Consider the following 20,459-nt stretch of genomic DNA (forward strand, 5'->3'; position numbering starts at 1 on the left):
GGAACATTTAGACCAACAGGAAACATGATAGAGAGTGTATCACGGCAACACAGTTCAACTCATATCTCCGGTTATGTGTCCAGTGAACCAATGGGTGGACAGGTCAGGTTTGCTTGGACAGCTGTCACAGCAGGATCCAACCACACTGTCTACACTCACTATTCACCAAACAGGTGTAGGGACTAGTTTCCACAGGGTCAGCTGTAGAACGTCTCCTGCTCAGCTGAGACAGACTCATCATCTTCCAGGAGATTTACAACACACGCAGGTTAAAAATAAGCCAATAACATCTATTAACTGTTGTTTGTTAAATTGCCCAATCACCAGCGACAATTTATCCAATGCTTGGAGTCCTCTTATGCTGCATCATCAGATTCTCACAGTGAGATAATCTGAGATTAGGGAGAGATTACAGACACATGATCAAACACATGGCAGCCAACATCGTCATATGGCGGTGCTCCTTCAGAGGTGAGAGAGTCGAGGATCAAAAAGAATAAAGATCAAATCAATGGCTTCTTATCATATCAGATTCATTAGGAAATGGTGAAGGTGGACGGGAGTGACTGATGTCCTTTGAACTTTGGACTAAAATATGAGGCATTGATGCTTGCAGTCAGATCTGAGCCTCATTTATTCACTTTGCTGTGCTGCTATTTATAATCTAGTGTAACTGCACCACTGCTGAGTATTACAGTAACACACATTACAAAATACTGAAAAATGTATTATATTGTACATTTTGAAACATTTTACATTCTATAAAAAATAGCCAAACATTATACCAGAAAATATCTAAAGATTTAATTAAAAGTTAAAGCTGAAATAGATACGGTTTAGCCAGAAGAGGTTTGCCATAAATACTCTACAAGCATTATCCCAAAATATATATCAAATCCAAAGTCACAAAAAAGGAAAAAATTGGGATAGAAAAAAAAATTCCAAACATCTGCCAACAAATTCTAAAAGTAATTCCCTGCTCTGTCGTTGGAACAAATCGTTGGATGATAAAACTGTACTATTGCCAGGTTTGGACCCAAAGCTGGACATTGGACACCAGTGACACTAAAATAAAGCTGAGGTTTTACACTAAGTTAATGATTTTCTTTGAATCAGTGAATGAGTGAATTTAAGAGCAGACATGTAAAAGCTGTGAAACAGATGAAACACACACCGCAGCTAATTCAACAACAAGGTACAGACCTGCGACGACAACAACTGCTGCCATTATTCTTTTAAATATCTTCAGTGTTCATGAATGGTGTCATGATCTCAGGAGAATAGGGTCGGACACAGGCAGGATGGCAAGAGAAATACAGATTGGAAAAAGACGAGATAAAGAGGAAGCGCTCAAAGGTCAGAGGTCATACTGTAAAGAGCTGACTGTCATCAGCGCTGCTCTGCACTCCTGTTATTTTAATGACATGAATGATTAGAACAGAGGACACCAATGGAAACACTGTTGTTCCCAAGTCGTTATCTCTGTGTGTGTGTGTGTGTGTGTTTTTTTTTCTCCTGGTAAAGCTATACTGTACTTGTAGGCACACATGGTCTTCTGGGGACATTTTGAATGTCCCCATTAAGTAAAATGTTATTTTGAGGTTCAAGACCTAGTTTGGAGAAAGCATCAGAATTATGGTCAGAATGGTGGTGATTTAGATGAGGAACATTTTATAGTTATAAAAGTTAGGATAATGGCAAGAGGGCTAGGGAATGCTACTAACAAAACACAAAGAGCAGTGTGTGTGTTTGTGTGTAGAAAAGCTGTGGGAACCTACTCATCAGTCTGCATGATTTCATTTTTATATGTGACTAAGTGTCACGCTTGCCCAGCACTTCCTACTTTTAACATGACACATGATTGCAACACTCAATAATACCATAAAAGTTGAGTTGTAAAACTACAGACTGAAGGACTGGTTACTGTTGCACCAATGCAGCAGAGCACATTATTCAGCCAATCCACCTTTACTGCAGCCTTGAGCCCTGACTCCATCCATTCAGCCTTCAGCACTGACAATATTAAACCGAGAAAACGCACATAAATCCTGCTATGACCTTCTACATTCACGTCATAAAGAAAAGCTCCAGAGGGTCATTTAGACGACAAATAAACATGTCCTCATGTGAGTGACGAACACATACTCTTAGCCCAGGTGTGGACAAACCTTTTGACTCGCCGGCCTCAGTGTATCCTAGAATTTGATACGGGGGCCAGCTCAGGAGCGGATAGATGCCAACTTCATGTAAACTAAGATAAATTACATGTAAAAGTCATGCATAAAGGCTAATATGCTTTTAGCATGTTCTACGCCATCTATCGGTGAAACGCGGACAATGCGGGGAAAAGGCAGAAGTATAATAACAATAATCTAAATTAATACCATAATTTGGACAAGTTTGGCGGGCTGGATTAAAAAGCCAAACGGGCCTGTCTCAGCTAGTACTGTTTATTAGTCCTCTAAAGCCTACACTTGTCTGTTCTGTCCTTGCATCTAACAGACAGAAAGAGCATTCAGTCAATCTCAGAGAGGTGTGTGAACAGCACAACAAGTGAAGTCATGTTGTGGTGGTTAAACAATGTAATGTTTTTCCTACTTAGTTACAGCCTTCTTTAAGCTGCTATCTTTCCTAACTTTAAGCTACCGTATGTCTTAACAAACTTTGAGTCATTTGTAATCTAAAATACAAGGTTTCTATGCAGAACTGTGACTAATTATTGATGATATCAGGTGGGAGGCAAGGTGGCCCAGTGGTAGGTGTTTGTCCAGAAGAGCAGCAAATGTGACAACTATCAAATTACACTGCAAACATTCAATACCAGCTAATCAGCTATAGGTTTTTTCAGCTTTTTAGGTTTTCAATACCAGCTAATCAGCTATAGGTTTTAGGTCTAAAGTTATTATTAGCATGTTGTAGTTTGTATCTTCCCGGTTGTGACTACCCCAGAGTTACTCAAACAGTAACTGTACTGCAGAACTATTTTTACTAGGACAGCAAAGGCAGATTTAAACTATTTCTATTAATCTGAGCTAGCCAATTGCCCACAAAGAAATTGAGTCATTTTCATGAACGCTGCTCATTCTGTGTAGCTCTACCTAGAGACGTACAAAACTCACTAACGTTTCTTCTTTTAATTATTTTTAGGTAATTGCATCTCTTGAAGAACAGGAATTCTCTGAAGCCTGGGGTAAAAAGGCCAAAGTCACTTTTACAGACGAAACGCTCAACTCACTTTTACCTGATAAAAAGAAACTGATGGAAAAAATCAAGGTACTGGGAGCCGCCAACCTTGGCCCAGACGAAAGGAAAGAGGTAAGAATGTGTTATATACATCTCCTCCCTTAAATGCAAAACCCATCATAAAAGTATTTTTCTAAATGTTTGTGGAAAAAGATGAATCAGAGATGTTTGTAAGAAGAAGACATTCAGCAGCCATGTTTTTTTCTTTACCTTCAAATCTCTTCTTCTTGTCTGCAGTACAACACCATCCTCAGCACCATGGACAGTATCTATTCAACAGCAAAGGTGCATCCATCCCCAAATGTCAGCTGGAGCCTAGAACCTGGTGAGTACAAAAGACAGAAAAGCATGTTTGCATTGAGGGTGAAAATGTTACAGATTTGTGTGTGTGTTCTCTAGAAGGAACAGCACTGGAATAACAGTGGAGAAATGGGAGGTGGAGGAAGAAAAACAGTTGAAAGTGGTCATGATGTTATCAGGCGCAGGAAGAGTAACAGGATGGACAAAATGACTTCAGGAAAGTCTCCAAAGGAAGTTTAGTAGATGTGAACTTATACATTTGCATTGTGTACGATAATGGATGTGTGAAATGATCAGCAACTCAGACACTATGACAAGTGCACTCAAACCTCCTAATTCCACTGGATGTAATTTTCCTGGAAAAAACAAACAATCTATAACTGGTACAATGTGGAGTTAGAAAATGAGCAACAAGCTACAAAAAAAAAAAAAAAAAAAAAAAAAAAAAAGAAAATGACCAAATGTAAGCCGAGCAGTTTATATATAGAAAATAATAAAATAATTCTCGACTAATTAAATCGTCAGAAATTATTTGCAAAGTTTACAAAAAATTATTAATGCTAAAATGCAACCACTTTAAAAGAAGAATGCAAATGAGCTGAGTTGAGTTAAATTTACATAACATTGCTAAAGGATAGCAAAGATAGCACAGAAGAATACAAAAACATTTGCACATTTTGTATCAGTGGATTGCCAGGTCAAAAGCCAAGTTCTGGGTGATTTTTTTTATTACCGTCATTATTACAATAACAAACTTTCTCTTCACCTCGCTTCACCTCAATTTCCCACTTCTTCCTTTTTCAAAATTTAAGACAAATTGTGTTTTGCCCCAAGCCTGGAAATACCTTTAAGTCTCCATAAATCACATCTGATTTTCCTAAAGATAATGTGTGCAGATAAAGCAGATTTCCCATTCCATTACTTGACAGAAAACACTAATTACAAATAACGTAACCTCTTGAGATATTTCCCCATTCTCCACAGAACTCACAGACATCATGGCCAACTCTAGGAGCTACAAGAGGCTGCTGTTTGCCTGGGAGGGCTGGCACAATGCATCAGGGGTCCCTCTGAAGGAGTACTACCCCAGATTTGTGGAGCTCAGCAACAATGCTTCACAAGCTGATGGTAAGAACATTGGAAACACCATTTATTCTGTAAGAGTATTAACATCAGACTTTTTTGGATTGGACAGACATGATCTTTAGTGCAGCTATTAGAAACAGTTTGCTAACACTGACGGTTGAAGTCACTTTTAAGAAACAACATTTTATTTTCATACTTTGCATGATGAAGCCATAGCCAATTTCAAGTTGTCAAAAGTCTTTTACAGTCATTAAGTTGCAAGTCATACTTTTGTCTTATTTGGCAAGCAGTTTTGAGCTTGTTTGTAAGTCCAAATCCAAGTCTTTGAGGAATGTTTGAGTCAAGTTCAGTCCTTAGGCTGTGAATTAAGTCTGATTTGAGTCCAGGTCAGAGGTAGGAAAGACTGAGTCAAGCACCAAGTACATTAAGTCAGACTGCAAGTCAGACAAATAAATTTAAGTGGTTTGCATCAACAGGGCTTTGTGTTCGAGTCCCCCTGTTTTTAAGTAATGAGTGCCAGTCTCTAGTAGAGATGAGATTTGGATTGACTGCAATATGGATAATGACATGAGTCATACTAATATTGACATTTCCTTATTTCAGGATTTTCAGATACAGGTGCAGACTGGAGATCGTGGTACGAGACTGAGACTTTTGAAAAGGACTTGGAAGAACTTTACAGGACCATTGAGCCACTGTACAAAAACCTACATGCCTTTGTTCGGCGGCAGCTCTACAACCAATATGGTCCCAAGTACATCAACCTAAAAGGACCAATTCCTGCTCACCTGTTAGGTACTTCCATATTGTTCAATACACTGAGTCAGTGATAAGTAGTCACTGGTCAGACCCTGATAAGAGGGAAGGTCTAGAAATGCCTAAATGATAACATCAAGTAAAAAAAAGCCTTGCGAACCATAGTTAAACCACACTGAATTAGATTAAAAATGATTAAAGATGGTCAACAGCTAAATGACTAAGTCAACCCAGACAAAAAACCTAGTAAAAGCTTCATAGTTTAGGATTAAACTATGACAACAGCTAAAGGTCAGCAAAAACTTTGTAAGATAATTTCTCAAACATTAAAAGAGACATTAAAAACATATTACTGTTACAGTAAAATAACATAAAACTATGTTTGTATATTTAACTATAAATAAAGCTACTTCCCACTCTTTTAAAAAACATAATGTAGTTCTTTTGACAGTGTGGTATTTCCCCTCCTTCAGGAAACATGTGGGCCCAGACCTGGAACAACATTTATGGTTTGATGATTCCATTTCCAGAGAAACCCAACCTGGATGTGACTGAGGAGATGGTCAACCAGGCGAGTGTGTTGATAGGATTCCTCTACCGCGACGGAGGGATTTGGTGATGTTATACGTGATATTTTTCTTTGTGACAGGGTTACAATGCTACACACATGTTCCGTGTGGCTGAGGAGTTCTTCACCTCTCTGGGATTGGACCCAATGCCTCAGGAATTCTGGGATGAGTCCATGTTGGAGAAGCCTGAAGGTCGAGAGGTGGTGTGTCACGCGTCTGCCTGGGACTTTTACAACCGCAAAGACTTCAGGTAAAATGTAAAAAGCCAAAAAAAGAAAAAACAAAACGATACATTTTGGAACCTGTCACAACTTTGTTTATAGAAAATTGAAATATGGAATAGTTAATAGGAATAGTTTATTGTATCTTGGGGAGCTAGAATAGAAAAGTATTTGCTATTTTAAAAGGGTGACACTAAAAAGGCAGAATGTTAGCCACTATGATTGGTTATGACAGCTAATGAAAACAAATAAAAATATAAATAAAATATAATTAAAAAATCTGTCACATAAGATGTAAAAAAAAGAAAACAAAATGAAAAAAATGAAAAAGTAAAAGATTGGCTGTAAAGAGCCTAAACGTATCAAGATATCTTTACTATTCACTACCAATGACATGAGGACTGAATAAAAATATCAACAGAAATCAAACAAAAATACAATTACACATTAATTTATGTGTCAAAAACGATCAAGATTAAAATTTTAGCAACAAAGCGGGAAATATAGTGCTGGTTATCTTTTGAGTTAACAATCGAGTTAGCAAACATTTATCAAAGTTAGCCTAGGAGGTTAACTAAATGTTGTTCCTCAAAGCCAAGATACAATTAGAAAATGACATTATTAAGTAATAAATAACCACTACTGTTGCTACTGCTACTGTAATTCTGCTACTATTAATACAGTAGTAGTAGTAGTCTTGCTAACAAAAATTCTAATGGTTACCATTAAAAGTAAGTTTTGGCCCCACATGATGGTCAGATGGTCATCAGGATGGACACTAGTGATACCTGATCTAAAGTTGGAATTTTTCCCCAGCATTCCAACCATGAGTTTCCCCTTTATTCCCATTTAGAATCAAGCAGTGCACCACAGTGACCATGGAGCAGCTCTTCACTGTGCACCATGAGATGGGTCACATCCAGTATTACCTGCAGTACAAAGATCAGCCTGTGGGCTACCGTCGTGGAGCCAACCCTGGTTTTCATGAGGCGATTGGAGACGTGTTGTCTTTGTCAGTTTCTACACCCAAACACCTTCACACCATCAACCTGCTAGATGATCCCTCTTCCAATAATGGTAATAGCATTGAAAGGATTTTTCTTTAAACTGCACAAGTCATTATCTGATGTGAAATTCTTTGAAAAAATAAATAAATAAATACACTGTTCACTTTCAGAAACTGACCTGAACTACCTGTTAAAGATGGCTTTGGAGAAGATCGCCTTCCTTCCTTTTGGTTACCTCATTGACCAGTGGAGGTGGGGTGTGTTCAGTGGACAAACTCCTCCAGAGAAATACAACTCAGAATGGTGGTACCTCAGGTATGACCTTAAAAAAACAAACATCTATTAATTTACTGTAAGAAAACTTGAAGTTTAGGTCTCACTAAACTCTAAGCAACTAAAAGACAGACCAGTAGCTAAAGGATAGAAAAAGAAAATCTAGAAAATAAATTCTTAAAATACTGAACCTAACCCATATAATTTAACAACATCTGATTAGCTTAACCAGATAGTTAACACCAAAAAACTAACTTGAACATCAGCCGTAAATAGCTAATAGCGAGGCCCACTAGTGGGTCAGTACACTGAACACTGAAACATTTAGGAGTGTGTGACCTTAACTACTAATGATGGGAGAAAAAACAGCCAAAAGTGTGATTTAACTGGCTGACATGTATGAAGATTGGTGTTGAGAACTCTCAGTCCCACACTCAGACATAACCCTCAAAAACAATCTTTACGGGCTAGCTAACATGTTTCCTCAGTGTGTGTAAACAGACAGTGTGATCATCTGGTTCTGATTTGTGTTTCTGAAGGACCAAGTATCAGGGAATCTGCCCCCCCACTGCACGTACTGAGGAGCACTTTGATCCTGGGGCCAAATACCACATCCCTGGAAACACGCCTTACATCAGGTAGCATCCAAACACAACAGCGTCCTTGCAACACACTCCCGTGTACAGCATACACTAAAATCACACACTGAATTGTATGTAAAGTACAACACTGTGTGTGAACTCCCAACATCTGGCTGAAGAATCTAACATGTTGTTGTGATGTAAAGCTGAACTGACCAAAGACTTTTTGCCACAGTCTGTAATGTGATAGTGCCTTGGCTTTGCTGTGGCTTTAATTTAAAGTCCAACATGGGTAAAGCATTTCAACATATTTTATTTGTCTAACATATGGTTCTGTTTAGTTAGGAATGAACAATGCTCTGCCAACATTAGTATTTTCTTTTTTACAAAATAGTTAGGAGACAGAAAAAGCACTTCCATTTATTGAAATTATTAAATTAGCCATATAATACCTGAAATAGAATCATAAATGGATAGATGTTAGCCAAAGAGCTGAGAAATTAGCAAACAAATAAACAAAAGTTAATCAAGTAGGCCAAAAGAGCCCTTAAAACTGCCAATAGCTTAATATTTGGAATTAGCACATTTAGTAGAAAATCATAATAAAACTTAGCCCAAGAAAGAAGTAAGGCTATAAAACTTTTAAAAGTTAGCCAAATTAAAAAAAAACAAAAAAAAAACATAAAAGATGGCAACTGCTTAAAGTTAGTCCCCAGATGATTTTGAAATCATTGATTTATTGTTTTGTTTTCTCTGTGCTAAGGGAGCTAAGCTATTGTTTGATCTTGCAGATATTTCGTCAGCTTCATCCTTCAGTTCCAGTTTCATGAAAAACTGTGTAAGGCTGCCAAACACACAGGTCCTCTGCATACATGTGACATCTACAAGTCCAAAGAGGCTGGAGCCATTCTAAAGTATGTAATCTCACCTTGCGTCATGAATCCTCCACAGTTACAGATTTATTTACAGTAAGAATGTGTTACTGCTACAGGAAGGTACTTGTAGCAGGTTCCTCTAAACCTTGGCCTGAGGTTCTGCAGGAGGCTATAGGAACCAACAAGATGGACGCCACCTCCCTGATGAAGTATTTTGAGCCTGTTATTACATGGTTGGAGGAGCAGAATAAAGACGAAACCCTAGGTTGGCCTGACTTTAACTGGGTTCCACCCATTCCAGAGGGCTACCCTGAAGATATTGGTAAGATGATAAAGGTTTTATTCAAATGACTGTGGAACATATAGATTTTTAAAAACAGCAACGGTGAGCCTAAAGATAACTAAAGGAAAATAACACATGGCTAAAAATCGTCATGAGAAAGAGAGATTGAAGTTTCATGAAGTTTCAGTTCATCTAAAGTTTTGATGAAATCAAATGTTTTCTCTATAGAAAAAAAAAATGCTAAAAATGCTTAGTCAAAAGCTTGGTTAAAAAAAGGTAGTGTAGTCAAAAATAGATTTGTCCTTTATTCACTTAGCCATAAAGTAAATATATATATATATATATATATAGGGACAAAATATAATTTTTTTTACTCAAAGTCCAGAAATATTCCATTAAATACGCATGTAGTAGCTAACACGTGTGAAATGTGTGTGCATTTTTGTATTTTCACAGATAAGATTACCGATGAGTTGGATGCTAAGAGGTTCCTGGCTGAGTACAACAGCACAGCAGAGGTGGTGTGGAATGCTTACACTGAAGCCTCCTGGAAATACAACACTGATATCAATGAGGCCAACAAACAAGCCATGGTGAGTCCACACTGACAACAAACATCTGGGAAGCGGGGCTGGGGTGGGGTGGGAGGGCACATGTTCATAAAGCCAACAACTTTTTAAACCATCTCACAGTAAACCTGAAGGAGTTTTTCTCATTATTCCTCCTTAGCTGGACAAGAACCTGGCCATGGCAAACCACACTCTGACGTATGGACTGAAGGCTCGCCAGTTCGACACCACTGACTTCCAGGACCCCTCAGTAAAACGAATTATAGAGAAACTGAGTGATATTGAACGAGCAGCACTGAGCCCTGCTGAGCTGGAAGATGTAAGAGCCAAACATTTAGTTTGATCATTTTTTAAGCGTTTTAGGATTATTACGAAACAAATTACATTTGTTTACAGTACTGCAGGTCTTTAGGTAAAACCTTTACATGTTTGCTCACTTACATTTTTTATTTTAAGACGTTTTGTTTGTCTTCTTGGCTCACATCGACAGTAGTTTACTTCTCCAAGTAGAATCATTTTAAGCATTTTTCTCTTAGTTTATGACTATAGTTATTGGCCTATATTTGGTGTTCACTTCGGGGGCTTTTTTATTTCATTAACTGTGTACAAAACTTTCAGTTTCTTAAAGCCAGTTTGTAAGCCAACATTTTAGCAACTTTTAAGTATTTTTTCCTGCGTTTGCTATAAAACCTCAGATAAAAAGCTATTATTGGTAGATATCTGCTTCAAATATTACATTTAAAATACTAATTAATTTGCTGTACAACAATACTCTAGCAGTTTATACCATTCAGTAACACTGGGTGTAATGATTTTACTTGTCCAGTACAATACTCTCCTGTCTGACATGGAGACCAAGTACAGTGTGGCTGAGGTCTGCAGAGCCAACGGCACCTGTCACCCACTGGATCCAGGTAGGAACCAGGAAACACGTGACAAATTGAACATTAAATCAGATTTAGTATCCCTAAAAGAAATTAGAATTCACATTTTCAGGCCCCTTTAAAACTACAATCTATAACAGTTGATTTTTCTTTCCTAATAAAACCATTGAAGAAGGAAACAATAATTGCAGAGCAATGGCTAAGATGAGTGTGCTGTGTTCCAGACCTACAGAAGATCATGGCGGAGTCCAGAGATTATGACGAGCTGTTATTTGCCTGGAAAGGATGGAGAGACGCTGCTGGGAAAGTCCTTCGTCAGGATTATAAGAGATATGTGGAACTGGCCAATAAAGCTGCCAAACTCAACGGTACGGGATTAAATCCACAAAATGACTGAATATATCATTTTAGGTATTGTAAACCAAACATATAGCTACAAGTAGATGAAGGGCATTAGCCAAAAGTGTTGTGAGTAAATAAAGCAAAAATGTAGTTTTCATACACACGACATGAGAAAGGACAAATTAGCCAAATAATAAAAGTAAATATAAACATAGAAACCAGATTTTAGCCAAAACAACAGCATAACTTGACCCGAATAAGCACATTTACAAAACACACATCCACTGCTAATTATAAACAGGAAATAGGTGACTAAAAGATAGCTAGAATTTAGCAGCTAAAGCTAAAATTAGCCAAAAGAAGCTTAATAACATACAGTAGATAGATAGATGGATGGATAGATAGAACTTTATTAATCCCTCATGAGTTCACTTATATGTAAAAACCCTTTTAAGAAATACATCTGATCTCTGATCAGAGATCAGGCCATAAAAATGTTTTGTGCTTAAGAAAAAAAAGAGAGTCTCACCTGTGTCTTTCTGTAGGTCACCCTGATAACGGAGCTTTCTGGCGTTCCTTGTATGAATCCCCAACCTTTGAGCAAGACCTGGAGACTCTGTGGTTGGAGCTGGAGCCACTCTACCAGAACGTCCACGCTTATGTCCGTAGAGCTTTGTACAAAAAGTACGGTGCCAAGTATGTCAACCTGAAGGGACCGATTCCTGCTCATCTGCTTGGTGTGTGAAATAAAAACATGCAGAAAGTCTGTATTTAAACTTCTAGATCTTAGAAACAAAGGAATTGACCAGATGTGTGTCTATTCAGGCAACATGTGGGCCCAGACATGGTCCGGAATCATGGATCTGGTCATGCCTTACCCAGACGCCACACAGGTTGATGCAACACCAGCAATGGTAGCCCAGGTACACCTAACAACTAACTCGGTTGCTTCTTTTTTTTATGTGTGTGTGTGTTTGTGTGTGTGTGTGTTTGTGTTTTTTATGGATTTACCTGAATTCCTTCTTATTTCCAGGGGTGGAATGCTGTGAAAATGTTCAATGAGTCAGACCGGTTCTTTACTTCTCTTGGTTTGCTGCCAATGCCTCAAGAATTCTGGGATAAATCCATGCTGGAAAAGCCTGAGGATGGGCGTAAGGTTGTGTGTCATGCCTCTGCCTGGGACTTCTACAACAGGAAAGACTTCAGGTCAGTCCACAGGTTTTTGTTTCATTGTATATCAAATAGAACAGAATTACTCAGCACCTAAAAGCATAAATACCGTAATTTCAGGTCTATAAGCTGCTAAGTTTTTTCACACGCTTTGAACCCTGCGGCTTAAACAATGATGCAGCTAATTCATGAATTTTTACGGGTTAATGAAGTTCATACCGCTAGCGATCAATGACTTGGTAGGCTACAGTGTGTTACACTAGTAGCGTATGTCTGCCTGTGAATGGGTGGTGCTTACATGTGCGTGGGGCGCTCGAGAGAGAACGGTCGTGATAGGTGAGAGCAGTTGTCGCCTTGTCATGTTGAAGCGTGAGTCGGTTATACAGGAGCTGTTAAAACGCTGTTTATGTTCTGTTGTGCTCGGTGTGGCAGATAATAAAGACCCCAACTTCCCTGTTTCTGTTTACCTCTGCTACGGACGAGCACAGAGTGAAGGGAGTTGGCCCCGGAGCTAATGTTAGCTTTGGACCTGGAGCAGATCATTAAGTCTCCCCTGTCCATTCCAACTACGGTCGGGGCTAAAAATATATATATATTTGTGTGTAAATATCCCATGTTATAACGTGGACACCTGCAGCTTATAGAAAAGTACAGCCTATATATTACAATTATTTTTTTCTTTTTAAATTTAGTGGGTGCGGCTTCAGGTGTGCTCAATAGTCCGGAAGTTACAGTAGCTAAAGTTATCTAATTAAACACTTTTAATTACCGTATTTTTCGGACTATAAGGCGCAATATCATGAACGGGAATATATTCATAAAAAAGGAGCACCAGGTTATAAGGCGCATTAAGCGAAGCAAAACAGTCAGCGAAATAATTAAGCGGAACAATCAAGCATGTCCGAGTCTGCATCCGAGTCAGTCTCGTTGCTGTTAATTAGCTGTTCAGTGATGATTCCGGCTTTCGTGAAACATTTGAGACTGATACCTTTGCCCAGGCTTCCACGATCCACTGGCTGATAGTGGCGTAACCCGTCCGGCGTTGCCTCGTGGCCTGGTGAATATGTGTTCGCCTTCAGTCATCCGATACTCCCACGCGGCTCGCAATTTAACTTTAAACGCCCCTGTTAACACAAATATTTAGCGATTGGAATTCTGTGGTTAATCCACCCGGAATGATGGCAAGCCCCGAATTAGATCGATTCACTTGAGTTTTGACAATATCGGTGAGATGGACGTGCATGGAGTCGCAGATCAATAGGGACGCAGATTTGTGGAAAAGGTAGTGACCTAAGTTGGACACTGGAGGACGCTGTTGTTGGCCCCTCCAGAGTCAATCGGTTGTCACTATTTTGTTCTGGATGGTTTGACTCTGTTCCGTGCGGATGTTGTTTTGCAGAGAGTGTGTGTTTTTCCTGTATCGATTAAAAAAAAAAAGGAGAAATAAAAAGAGTTCCTGCATCGCACCATACATCGACAATACAAAAACACAACTCAGAGTCTTTGGGTGTTTGGAAGCACGAAGCGACGTTGCACGGATTTGGGTTACCCAACCGTACTGTAATACTTGTTGGTGAGCATCTTCTAATTGTGATAACAGAGTTAAACGTCATTGTTGGCTCGCAACCAGAAGTAATACATAAGGCGCACCGGGTTATAAGGCGCACGGTCGATTTTTGAGAAAATTACAGGTTTTTAAGTGTGCCTTATAGTGCGGAAATTACGGTAGATATTTGAAGTCGAGATGAAAAAGGGCTAATTCCAAATAAAAAGTAGCCCAAAATGGAAAAAATACCAAATTATGAATTAGCACAATCCATGTCACCTGTAGCAGCAGTACACATATGAAATCTGGCAGGATGTAGAATTTTAGTTTTTTGTTTTGTTTTATCTCACCTGTGTCTCCAGGATCAAACAGTGCACAGTGATCACCATGGACGACCTGATCACCGTGCACCATGAGATGGGCCACGTCCAGTACTTCTTGCAGTACAAAGAGCAGCCCGTGTCGTTCCGTGACGGGGCCAATCCTGGGTTCCATGAGGCCATTGGCGATGTACTGGCACTGTCAGTGTCAACACCCAAACATCTGCACAGCATTGGTCTCCTGGACAAAGTGGAGAGCAACCACGGTGGGTGGAACTGACTTTTTTGTTCTCACTTAAAAGTTGGCTCTTTTATAATTACCTAGTTGATGTTGTTTAGAACCAATAGTGACATTTTGAGCAGTAGCAAAAGGTCTGGTCTAATTGTCTGCTCTGTGAACAAAATTTACTTTAGAGAGCGACATCAACTTCCTGATGAGCATGGCTCTGGACAAGATTGCATTCCTACCTTTCGGGTTCCTGATGGACCAGTGGAGATGGAAAGTGTTCGATGGACGCATACCCTCGTCAGAGTACAACAAGGAGTGGTGGAACCTCAGGTAGAGTTCACGGGCTGCTGATACAAGAAGGTTTATTACATGTAAAAAATGTAAAGATGACTGTTGATTGCTTGATAAACAGTTCCATTAGTCAATGATTGACTTTAATTAACCAGATTAGCATCTCTGCCCAACAGGATGAAGTACCAGGGACTGTGTCCTCCTACAGTCCGCACTGAGGACGACTTTGACCCCGGGGCAAAGTTCCACATCCCTGCTAATGTGCCTTATGTCAGGTAGATTCTGCTGATCCAATATAGATAATTGAAGGAGTGATAGCTGCTTTAATAATGCCTACTAAATCACAAACAGATAAGACTACAGTCAAACCTGCCTACAGTCACATTAATACAATAACCTGAAGTTGTTGCTCTTCCTGCAGGTACTTTGTCAGCTTCATCATCCAGTTCCAGTTCCACAAAGCTCTGTGTGAGGCTGCCAAACATGAGGGTCCTCTCCATACATGTGACATCTACAAGTCTAAAGAAGCTGGGAAGCTACTGGGGTCAGTACACACTCAATCCATCAGCGTTGTTCTGTATATCTAATCCTTCATCCAAAATGTAGATTAGGATTAGAGCCATGCAGTTGAACTGTTAGAAATGGTCTTAAGTTCAGAATCTAGAATTCAGAGATCAGATTTTTTTTTTGTGAGACCAAGGTGAACATTTTGTGATGAATTCAGTTAAAGAAAGGAATTAAAGTTGATACTTTAATTTTCTGTTCCCTGAAGTATGTATTATAAAAATTCTTAACTGTAAAACAAAATCTATAATAATTATGTTGTAGGTGATGACTACTTATAACACTACGTGTCTACGTGCAGGCAGTGGCACAAGTGTGTAATTATCTCCAGCAAACACTGATTCTCTCTTTCACTGAGCTGCTGTCGTTGTGTCTGCAGTGACGTGATGAAGCAGGGCTTCAGTAAACCCTGGCCTGAGGCCATGACCATGATCACGGGCCAGCCCAAAATGACAGCCCAGCCTCTCATGGAGTACTTCCAACCCCTCATCCAGTGGCTGGAGTTAGAGAATAACAAGAACAGAGATGTTCGTGGGTGGCCTGACTACGACTGGAGACCTGGGAGTATGTCGTCATACTTTTTATACATTCACACTCACACGTAGAAAAGAAGCTGCAGGTTTGAGTTTTAATTACCTCTCCAACCTTCAAGCCAAATGGGGTTTGAACTCTATCCCAGGATGAAATGCACAAAAGCCCCTCACAGTGGCACTCATTTTTCTTTTCTTTTCTTTGTTTTTTTTTTGGGTGGGGGATTTTCCTCCTCTTAACATTACACGGTGAAATCGATCTCCGGCTGGTCTGGCTTTACTGATGAGATCCTGGTGAAAGAGGTGAAAAGATAATATTAATGACCTTCTCAGTTAAAGATAGTGAGAACAGGAGGAGACGCACGGCTGTTGTTGAACATGACTGACTCCACACCCTGTTATCTCTAAAGGAGGCAAAAGGTGGATTGTTTAGAGTTTGTTCTCTCTTTGCTTGTCTTTCCAGACCACACCATCTTTAATATCGTTTGGGATTATTTTGATAAAAGCAGCAGCAGTGTGATAGAAGGAGCCTGTGCAGCTGCAGACGTTTGGATTCAAGCTGTTGTTGTGCACCTCAAAGTCCTCAAGAACATAGTAACCAGTTTATAAATGACCTCTGTTAGACAGAAGAACAAATGATAATAACATGTTTTTTTAAAATATTACGGCATTTTAAAATCATTTGATAATTTCTGCTGTTTGTAGCTACCTTTAGCTACAGTCGAACTTCTTTTCTAGTTTTAGCTATTTTATTGGCTAGCAAGTACATTATCTTTGTAACCTATTCCTTGACAAAATTGTATTAATTTTTACTTTATTTTTTAGAAATGTCGATTTAATGCATCTTTTTCTAAATGACTTGAACTTCAATTTTGTTTGCAACGACTTTAAAAGAAAGTAGGAAAGTGAACTCCTTGTCACTGTGATAGAGCTCACCACTGCACACAACCAGATGTGACCTCTGCTTTTAACCCATCACCAAAGTGAACAGTGGGCAGCTTTAAGGGGGAGCAGAGAGTGGGGACGGTGCCATGATCAGAGAACCTCAGTGGTGACTTGTCAGCTGGTGGACTTGAACCTGAATTTTCTGAATTTTGTTTTAACTTTGGTCAGTTAAAAGATATTACTTTACTGGTTTTTCATGGATATTTGTTTTCTTTACTTTGCATTACTGTCACCTACTGGCTAATTTACTACCGATGAACATTCTTCCTCAGAATTATTCTGCGCTTGATGCAAAATGGTGGTGCCCATGAATGACAAAAATTCCATCAAAGTGTAAAAATAAAATCCTTACAGTGTATTTGCTTTGTAATTTTAGGTGAACAGGAAAAAGTGGTTGAATCCAATAAAGTGGACTTCCTGGGTATGAGTGTGGATAAAGCAGCTGCTGTAGCTGGACAGTGGATCCTTCTAGTGCTTGGCCTGGTTCTTCTGGTCGCCACCATCCTGGTTGCCTACAAGTACAAGAAAGCAAAAAAGTCCAGGAAGAGCTTGTCCTCCATGGAGCTCAAGTAAAATCACGTCAAGACAAAGAGAAAAATGCAAAGTCGGACTCACTGTAACTACCACAGTACCAGCCTCGATGTGAACATCAGCGTTTGTGTGCTGTAAAACACTCCTGATCAAGTCTGATTTTTCTTTCCCCCCTCTCTCTAGTTTGTATATATGTTGTACACCTTAGTCAACACGTTTCGTTGTGCCTATGCAAGAGAGAACATTACTATTTTGTAATTTATTTGTAATATTTCCAGAGAAACACAGTTTTAAAATGAATGTAAACTTGCTCATTGTATAAGCATTTTGGATTTTTTCTTTTTTTTTTAAACCCCAAACATTTCTACAATAAAAAAATGGAAATACATTTTCAGTCTGTGTTGCTATACATGCTGAAGTTTATTGTATTGTATATAGTCATGGTCACCTTGCAAAATGCTTTAAATTGCAAATTTTTCTTAGGCGACTTAGTTCCTAGCTTAATATTAGCTACTTCTTGGCATGCTCTTGATGGCTTTAAATACAATCGTATTTGTTTATTCAACCTACATTTTATTTACTTGCTTATTTAATCAAATCCAGGTACCTATTACAGCTAAATTGGATACATATAATGTTGTTTGTTTGTTCCTAATGTTATTTACCTGCTCCAGTTTGTGCTGTGTTATTGAAGGGGGTTAAAGACAGAGGGGAATTTCTTTAATAGCACAAATTTTGTCCTGGAAAAACCCCCAGAAAGGTAATAAAAGAAAACAACCACAGAAAGTATTTTTGTTGCGTGAGAAACCACCACCTCACACTTCTAGTTACCCACTAAAAACTGGCACCATGTGTGAACAATACCAAGATACACCCAGTGAAGTGGCCAGTGATGTAGAACACATCATCTACTGGTAAGAACTGAACTCGAGCATGTGAAAACAATTTAATGACATCAAAACTGCACATTTTACAAAATAGCCTCAACATCACCACAGTGAACAGAGTCGGTGCAGAGGTTTCAGCCCCTCCCTTCCTTACTCACAGAGTCAATGGAGCCTCAGTGAAGGCACAGTCAACAACGGGGGAAGTGTTGGCTCTCAGGTAGCATGGGCACGAAGGGTAATGCAACACTTCAGAGATGGTTCACTGGCTTTTCTCTATCCAGTTTGTCATCAGTGCTGCTGATCAGCCATGACGGCTCTGAAATAATCCAAGTGTCTGTACTGTCGCAGCTTAGGGACAGAACAACATCAAACATCCAACATCAAAATTCAACATTAATTCATCCATAATGCACGGTGAGAATACACAGAAGCTTACAATATCAAGTCTTTGGACATCCAGTGTTGTGACTCCCTGAATGTGATACATTTAACATAATCCAGGTAGATACATATTTTTAGTGTGAAACGAAAGAAACAGCATGTTTTTACAAACTGCGCTATAGAATCATTTAATATACAAACAGAATTCTATTGTTGGTCAAATTGTTGCAGGGGAAAATTTAATGAGGACAAATAAAACATGTCCAGCTGGGAAATAAAAAAGCCCATTGCCCAATTGTACTGCATTTTTGTACTTTGTAGTCTATCCTTGAAACCAGGGATATGTCAAAGGACAGTACAAATGTCCAAGGCTTCCAATAGGTTTGTTGTTTGAAGGTAAATATATTGTTGCATAAAAAAAAACAACTAAAATATAGCCTTAGAAGAGGTTCTTGTGGGTGTTTGTTTATCAGATATAGGTAACTTTCTTCTCCCACTTTTCTTAACCCAGTTTTTTCATTGGACAGGCCATGAAAGGTCAGGCTCGTAATTGGTGAACTGCCAGGTTTGAAACCCAGCACTAGCAGGGCCGTGTTGTGCTGAGCAGACACTTTAACTCTTGTGTGTCTGATGCGTTGTGTCTTCCTTTTTTTCTTTTCAGGAATCCCTAGAAATGGTCAGCCAATGAAATACCAGGAAGGAACTATTTCAACTCCAGTTTTGTGCTTGTTGTGTTTTACAGGTGGATTAAATACAAACAGTGATTCCCCTGTAATGTAGTCTGTCAAACACAGCTGTGAACATTCACAACCACATTTTCACATTTTCACACATACCACAACAGATTATGACCTCTGTGTAGTAAGAGCAGTTGAAAAAAAAAAGGTCACGATGACCGGTGTGTACCCACACTGGTCATTCATGATGACCAGTGTGGGGACCCTAACAGGCAGACAGAATAAATTTGTTGTAAAAAAAAAAAAGAGAAAACTCCAATAACTTCAGTTCATAAAATCAGGACAAACAAATCTCAAACGCAACCTCAATTCCCTCTGTACAAGACAGCATTTGTTTAAAAAACATCAACAAAATTACAATCTCTGAAAATGTTCAGTATATTGCACCAAATATTCTAATAAAAATATTAATAATATTAATTGAAAAAGTTCACTTTTTTCAATGGTCCATCCATGTGGCTCTACTGAGCCCAGTGCTCTCTTATTGGCCTGTGACAGTGTGACTGCAGGTGATGGGTTCAGGACTCAGAGTTGAAGGCCTCAGTAGTAGAAATGCTGTGTCTCGGTCCAGTTGGTGATCCAATACTTTTTCTGTGGCTCCTCGGGCTGAAAACCCAGATTGAACTGATAGCGTTCAGCCCTGCGAATCTTCACCCCTTGGTGCTTCGGCATCATCCGGTAATAAATGGACCGTTTAAAGAATCCAAGCTGGATGGGAGAAGAGAGGAGAAAAAGGGAGGGAGAGGTGTTAGAGAGTATGCTTTTAAACTGCAGGGGAACCTGGGTTCATGTGTGACGGCTGAGGAAGGAGATTTTGGTTTTTAAAAGCTGAGAAAATAATGGTTAGATAACAGAGAGAACCAGAACCTGCTAAAAGAGGTGTGTCCAAAATTTGGTCAGGGGGCCAGTTGTGGTACACTGATATGTTTTTGTTTTTTTGGTGGGTAAAAATGATTTCTATAGAGACTTTAAGGAGGTATCAGTTATTACTTATTATTATATTGGTTATTTGGGACAGCTTTAAAAACTTTTGGCCAAACTTATACAGTTTTAGCTAACTTTAAGCTACGTCTGGGACGATTTTTCAATTTTCATTGTACTCTAATATATGAAATTATTTTTGTCACAACTTTCAGCTTTTCAACATTTGTCTAAAGTTTGGATCATGTTTCCACTATCTCCTTTGGTACACCACAGACACTATGTACATTATCAGGGAAACACTAGATATTTTACATTTGTTTATCTGGCCCCCTGAAAAGTTTAGACATCACTATTTTGACCCAAAAAACACAGGGAGCTAAAAGTCTCAGGGAAGACTGAAAGAGAAATAGAAGAA

At 39.0% G+C, this 20,459-nt stretch overlaps 2 protein-coding genes and 1 long non-coding RNA gene across 11 annotated transcripts in view; 1 reads left to right on the top strand and 2 right to left on the bottom strand.

Annotated features, from left to right (window-relative positions):
- Positions 1-19,383, top strand: part of ace (angiotensin I converting enzyme (peptidyl-dipeptidase A) 1) — a 20,721-nt gene extending 1,338 nt beyond the window's left edge. The window contains exons 2-25 of the mRNA XM_008314773.3: positions 3,148-3,315; positions 3,481-3,568; positions 4,528-4,671; positions 5,233-5,424; positions 5,859-5,956; positions 6,035-6,204; positions 7,029-7,252; positions 7,353-7,497; positions 7,995-8,093; positions 8,828-8,950; positions 9,028-9,233; positions 9,651-9,787; positions 9,924-10,082; positions 10,590-10,677; positions 10,872-11,015; positions 11,535-11,726; positions 11,815-11,912; positions 12,023-12,195; positions 14,068-14,291; positions 14,440-14,584; positions 14,722-14,820; positions 14,967-15,089; positions 15,489-15,673; positions 16,961-19,383. Coding sequence (XP_008312995.1) covers positions 3,148-3,315; positions 3,481-3,568; positions 4,528-4,671; positions 5,233-5,424; positions 5,859-5,956; positions 6,035-6,204; positions 7,029-7,252; positions 7,353-7,497; positions 7,995-8,093; positions 8,828-8,950; positions 9,028-9,233; positions 9,651-9,787; positions 9,924-10,082; positions 10,590-10,677; positions 10,872-11,015; positions 11,535-11,726; positions 11,815-11,912; positions 12,023-12,195; positions 14,068-14,291; positions 14,440-14,584; positions 14,722-14,820; positions 14,967-15,089; positions 15,489-15,673; positions 16,961-17,157 — 3,621 coding nt within the window. The 3' untranslated portion in view covers positions 17,158-19,383. The remainder of the gene's footprint in view (positions 1-3,147; positions 3,316-3,480; positions 3,569-4,527; positions 4,672-5,232; positions 5,425-5,858; positions 5,957-6,034; positions 6,205-7,028; positions 7,253-7,352; positions 7,498-7,994; positions 8,094-8,827; positions 8,951-9,027; positions 9,234-9,650; positions 9,788-9,923; positions 10,083-10,589; positions 10,678-10,871; positions 11,016-11,534; positions 11,727-11,814; positions 11,913-12,022; positions 12,196-14,067; positions 14,292-14,439; positions 14,585-14,721; positions 14,821-14,966; positions 15,090-15,488; positions 15,674-16,960) is intronic.
- Positions 3,510-13,370, bottom strand: LOC112487304 (uncharacterized). Of its 4 annotated transcripts, none has more exons than XR_003050277.1 (5): positions 13,148-13,370; positions 12,001-12,174; positions 11,519-11,719; positions 7,370-7,504; positions 3,510-3,565 (listed from the first exon to the last, which is right to left on the bottom strand). It is a non-coding gene; the product is annotated as an uncharacterized LOC112487304 (long non-coding RNA). The 4 variants fall into 4 exon arrangements; XR_003050276.1 differs by lacking the exon at positions 3,510-3,565 and adding an exon at positions 6,006-6,140; XR_003050274.1 differs by lacking the exon at positions 3,510-3,565 and adding an exon at positions 6,118-6,198 and having other exon boundaries at positions 7,361-7,504.
- itga3b (integrin, alpha 3b) overlaps positions 18,048-20,459 on the bottom strand; it is a 39,614-nt gene continuing 37,202 nt past the window's right edge. For 2 of the 6 annotated variants that reach the window (XM_025057475.1, XM_025057472.1), the window contains one exon: positions 18,048-19,828. In XM_025057475.1, the coding sequence (XP_024913243.1) occupies positions 19,661-19,828 (168 nt within the window). In that variant the 3' untranslated portion in view covers positions 18,048-19,660. The remainder of the gene's footprint in view (positions 19,829-20,459) is intronic. The other 4 variants (XM_025057471.1, XM_017034746.2, XM_025057474.1 and 1 more) reach the window with 2 other exon arrangements.

The sequence above is a fragment of the Cynoglossus semilaevis genome, chromosome 8 (genome assembly GCF_000523025.1).
Source record: "Cynoglossus semilaevis isolate Cse_v1.0 chromosome 8, Cse_v1.0, whole genome shotgun sequence".
NCBI lineage: Eukaryota > Metazoa > Chordata > Actinopteri > Pleuronectiformes > Cynoglossidae > Cynoglossus > Cynoglossus semilaevis.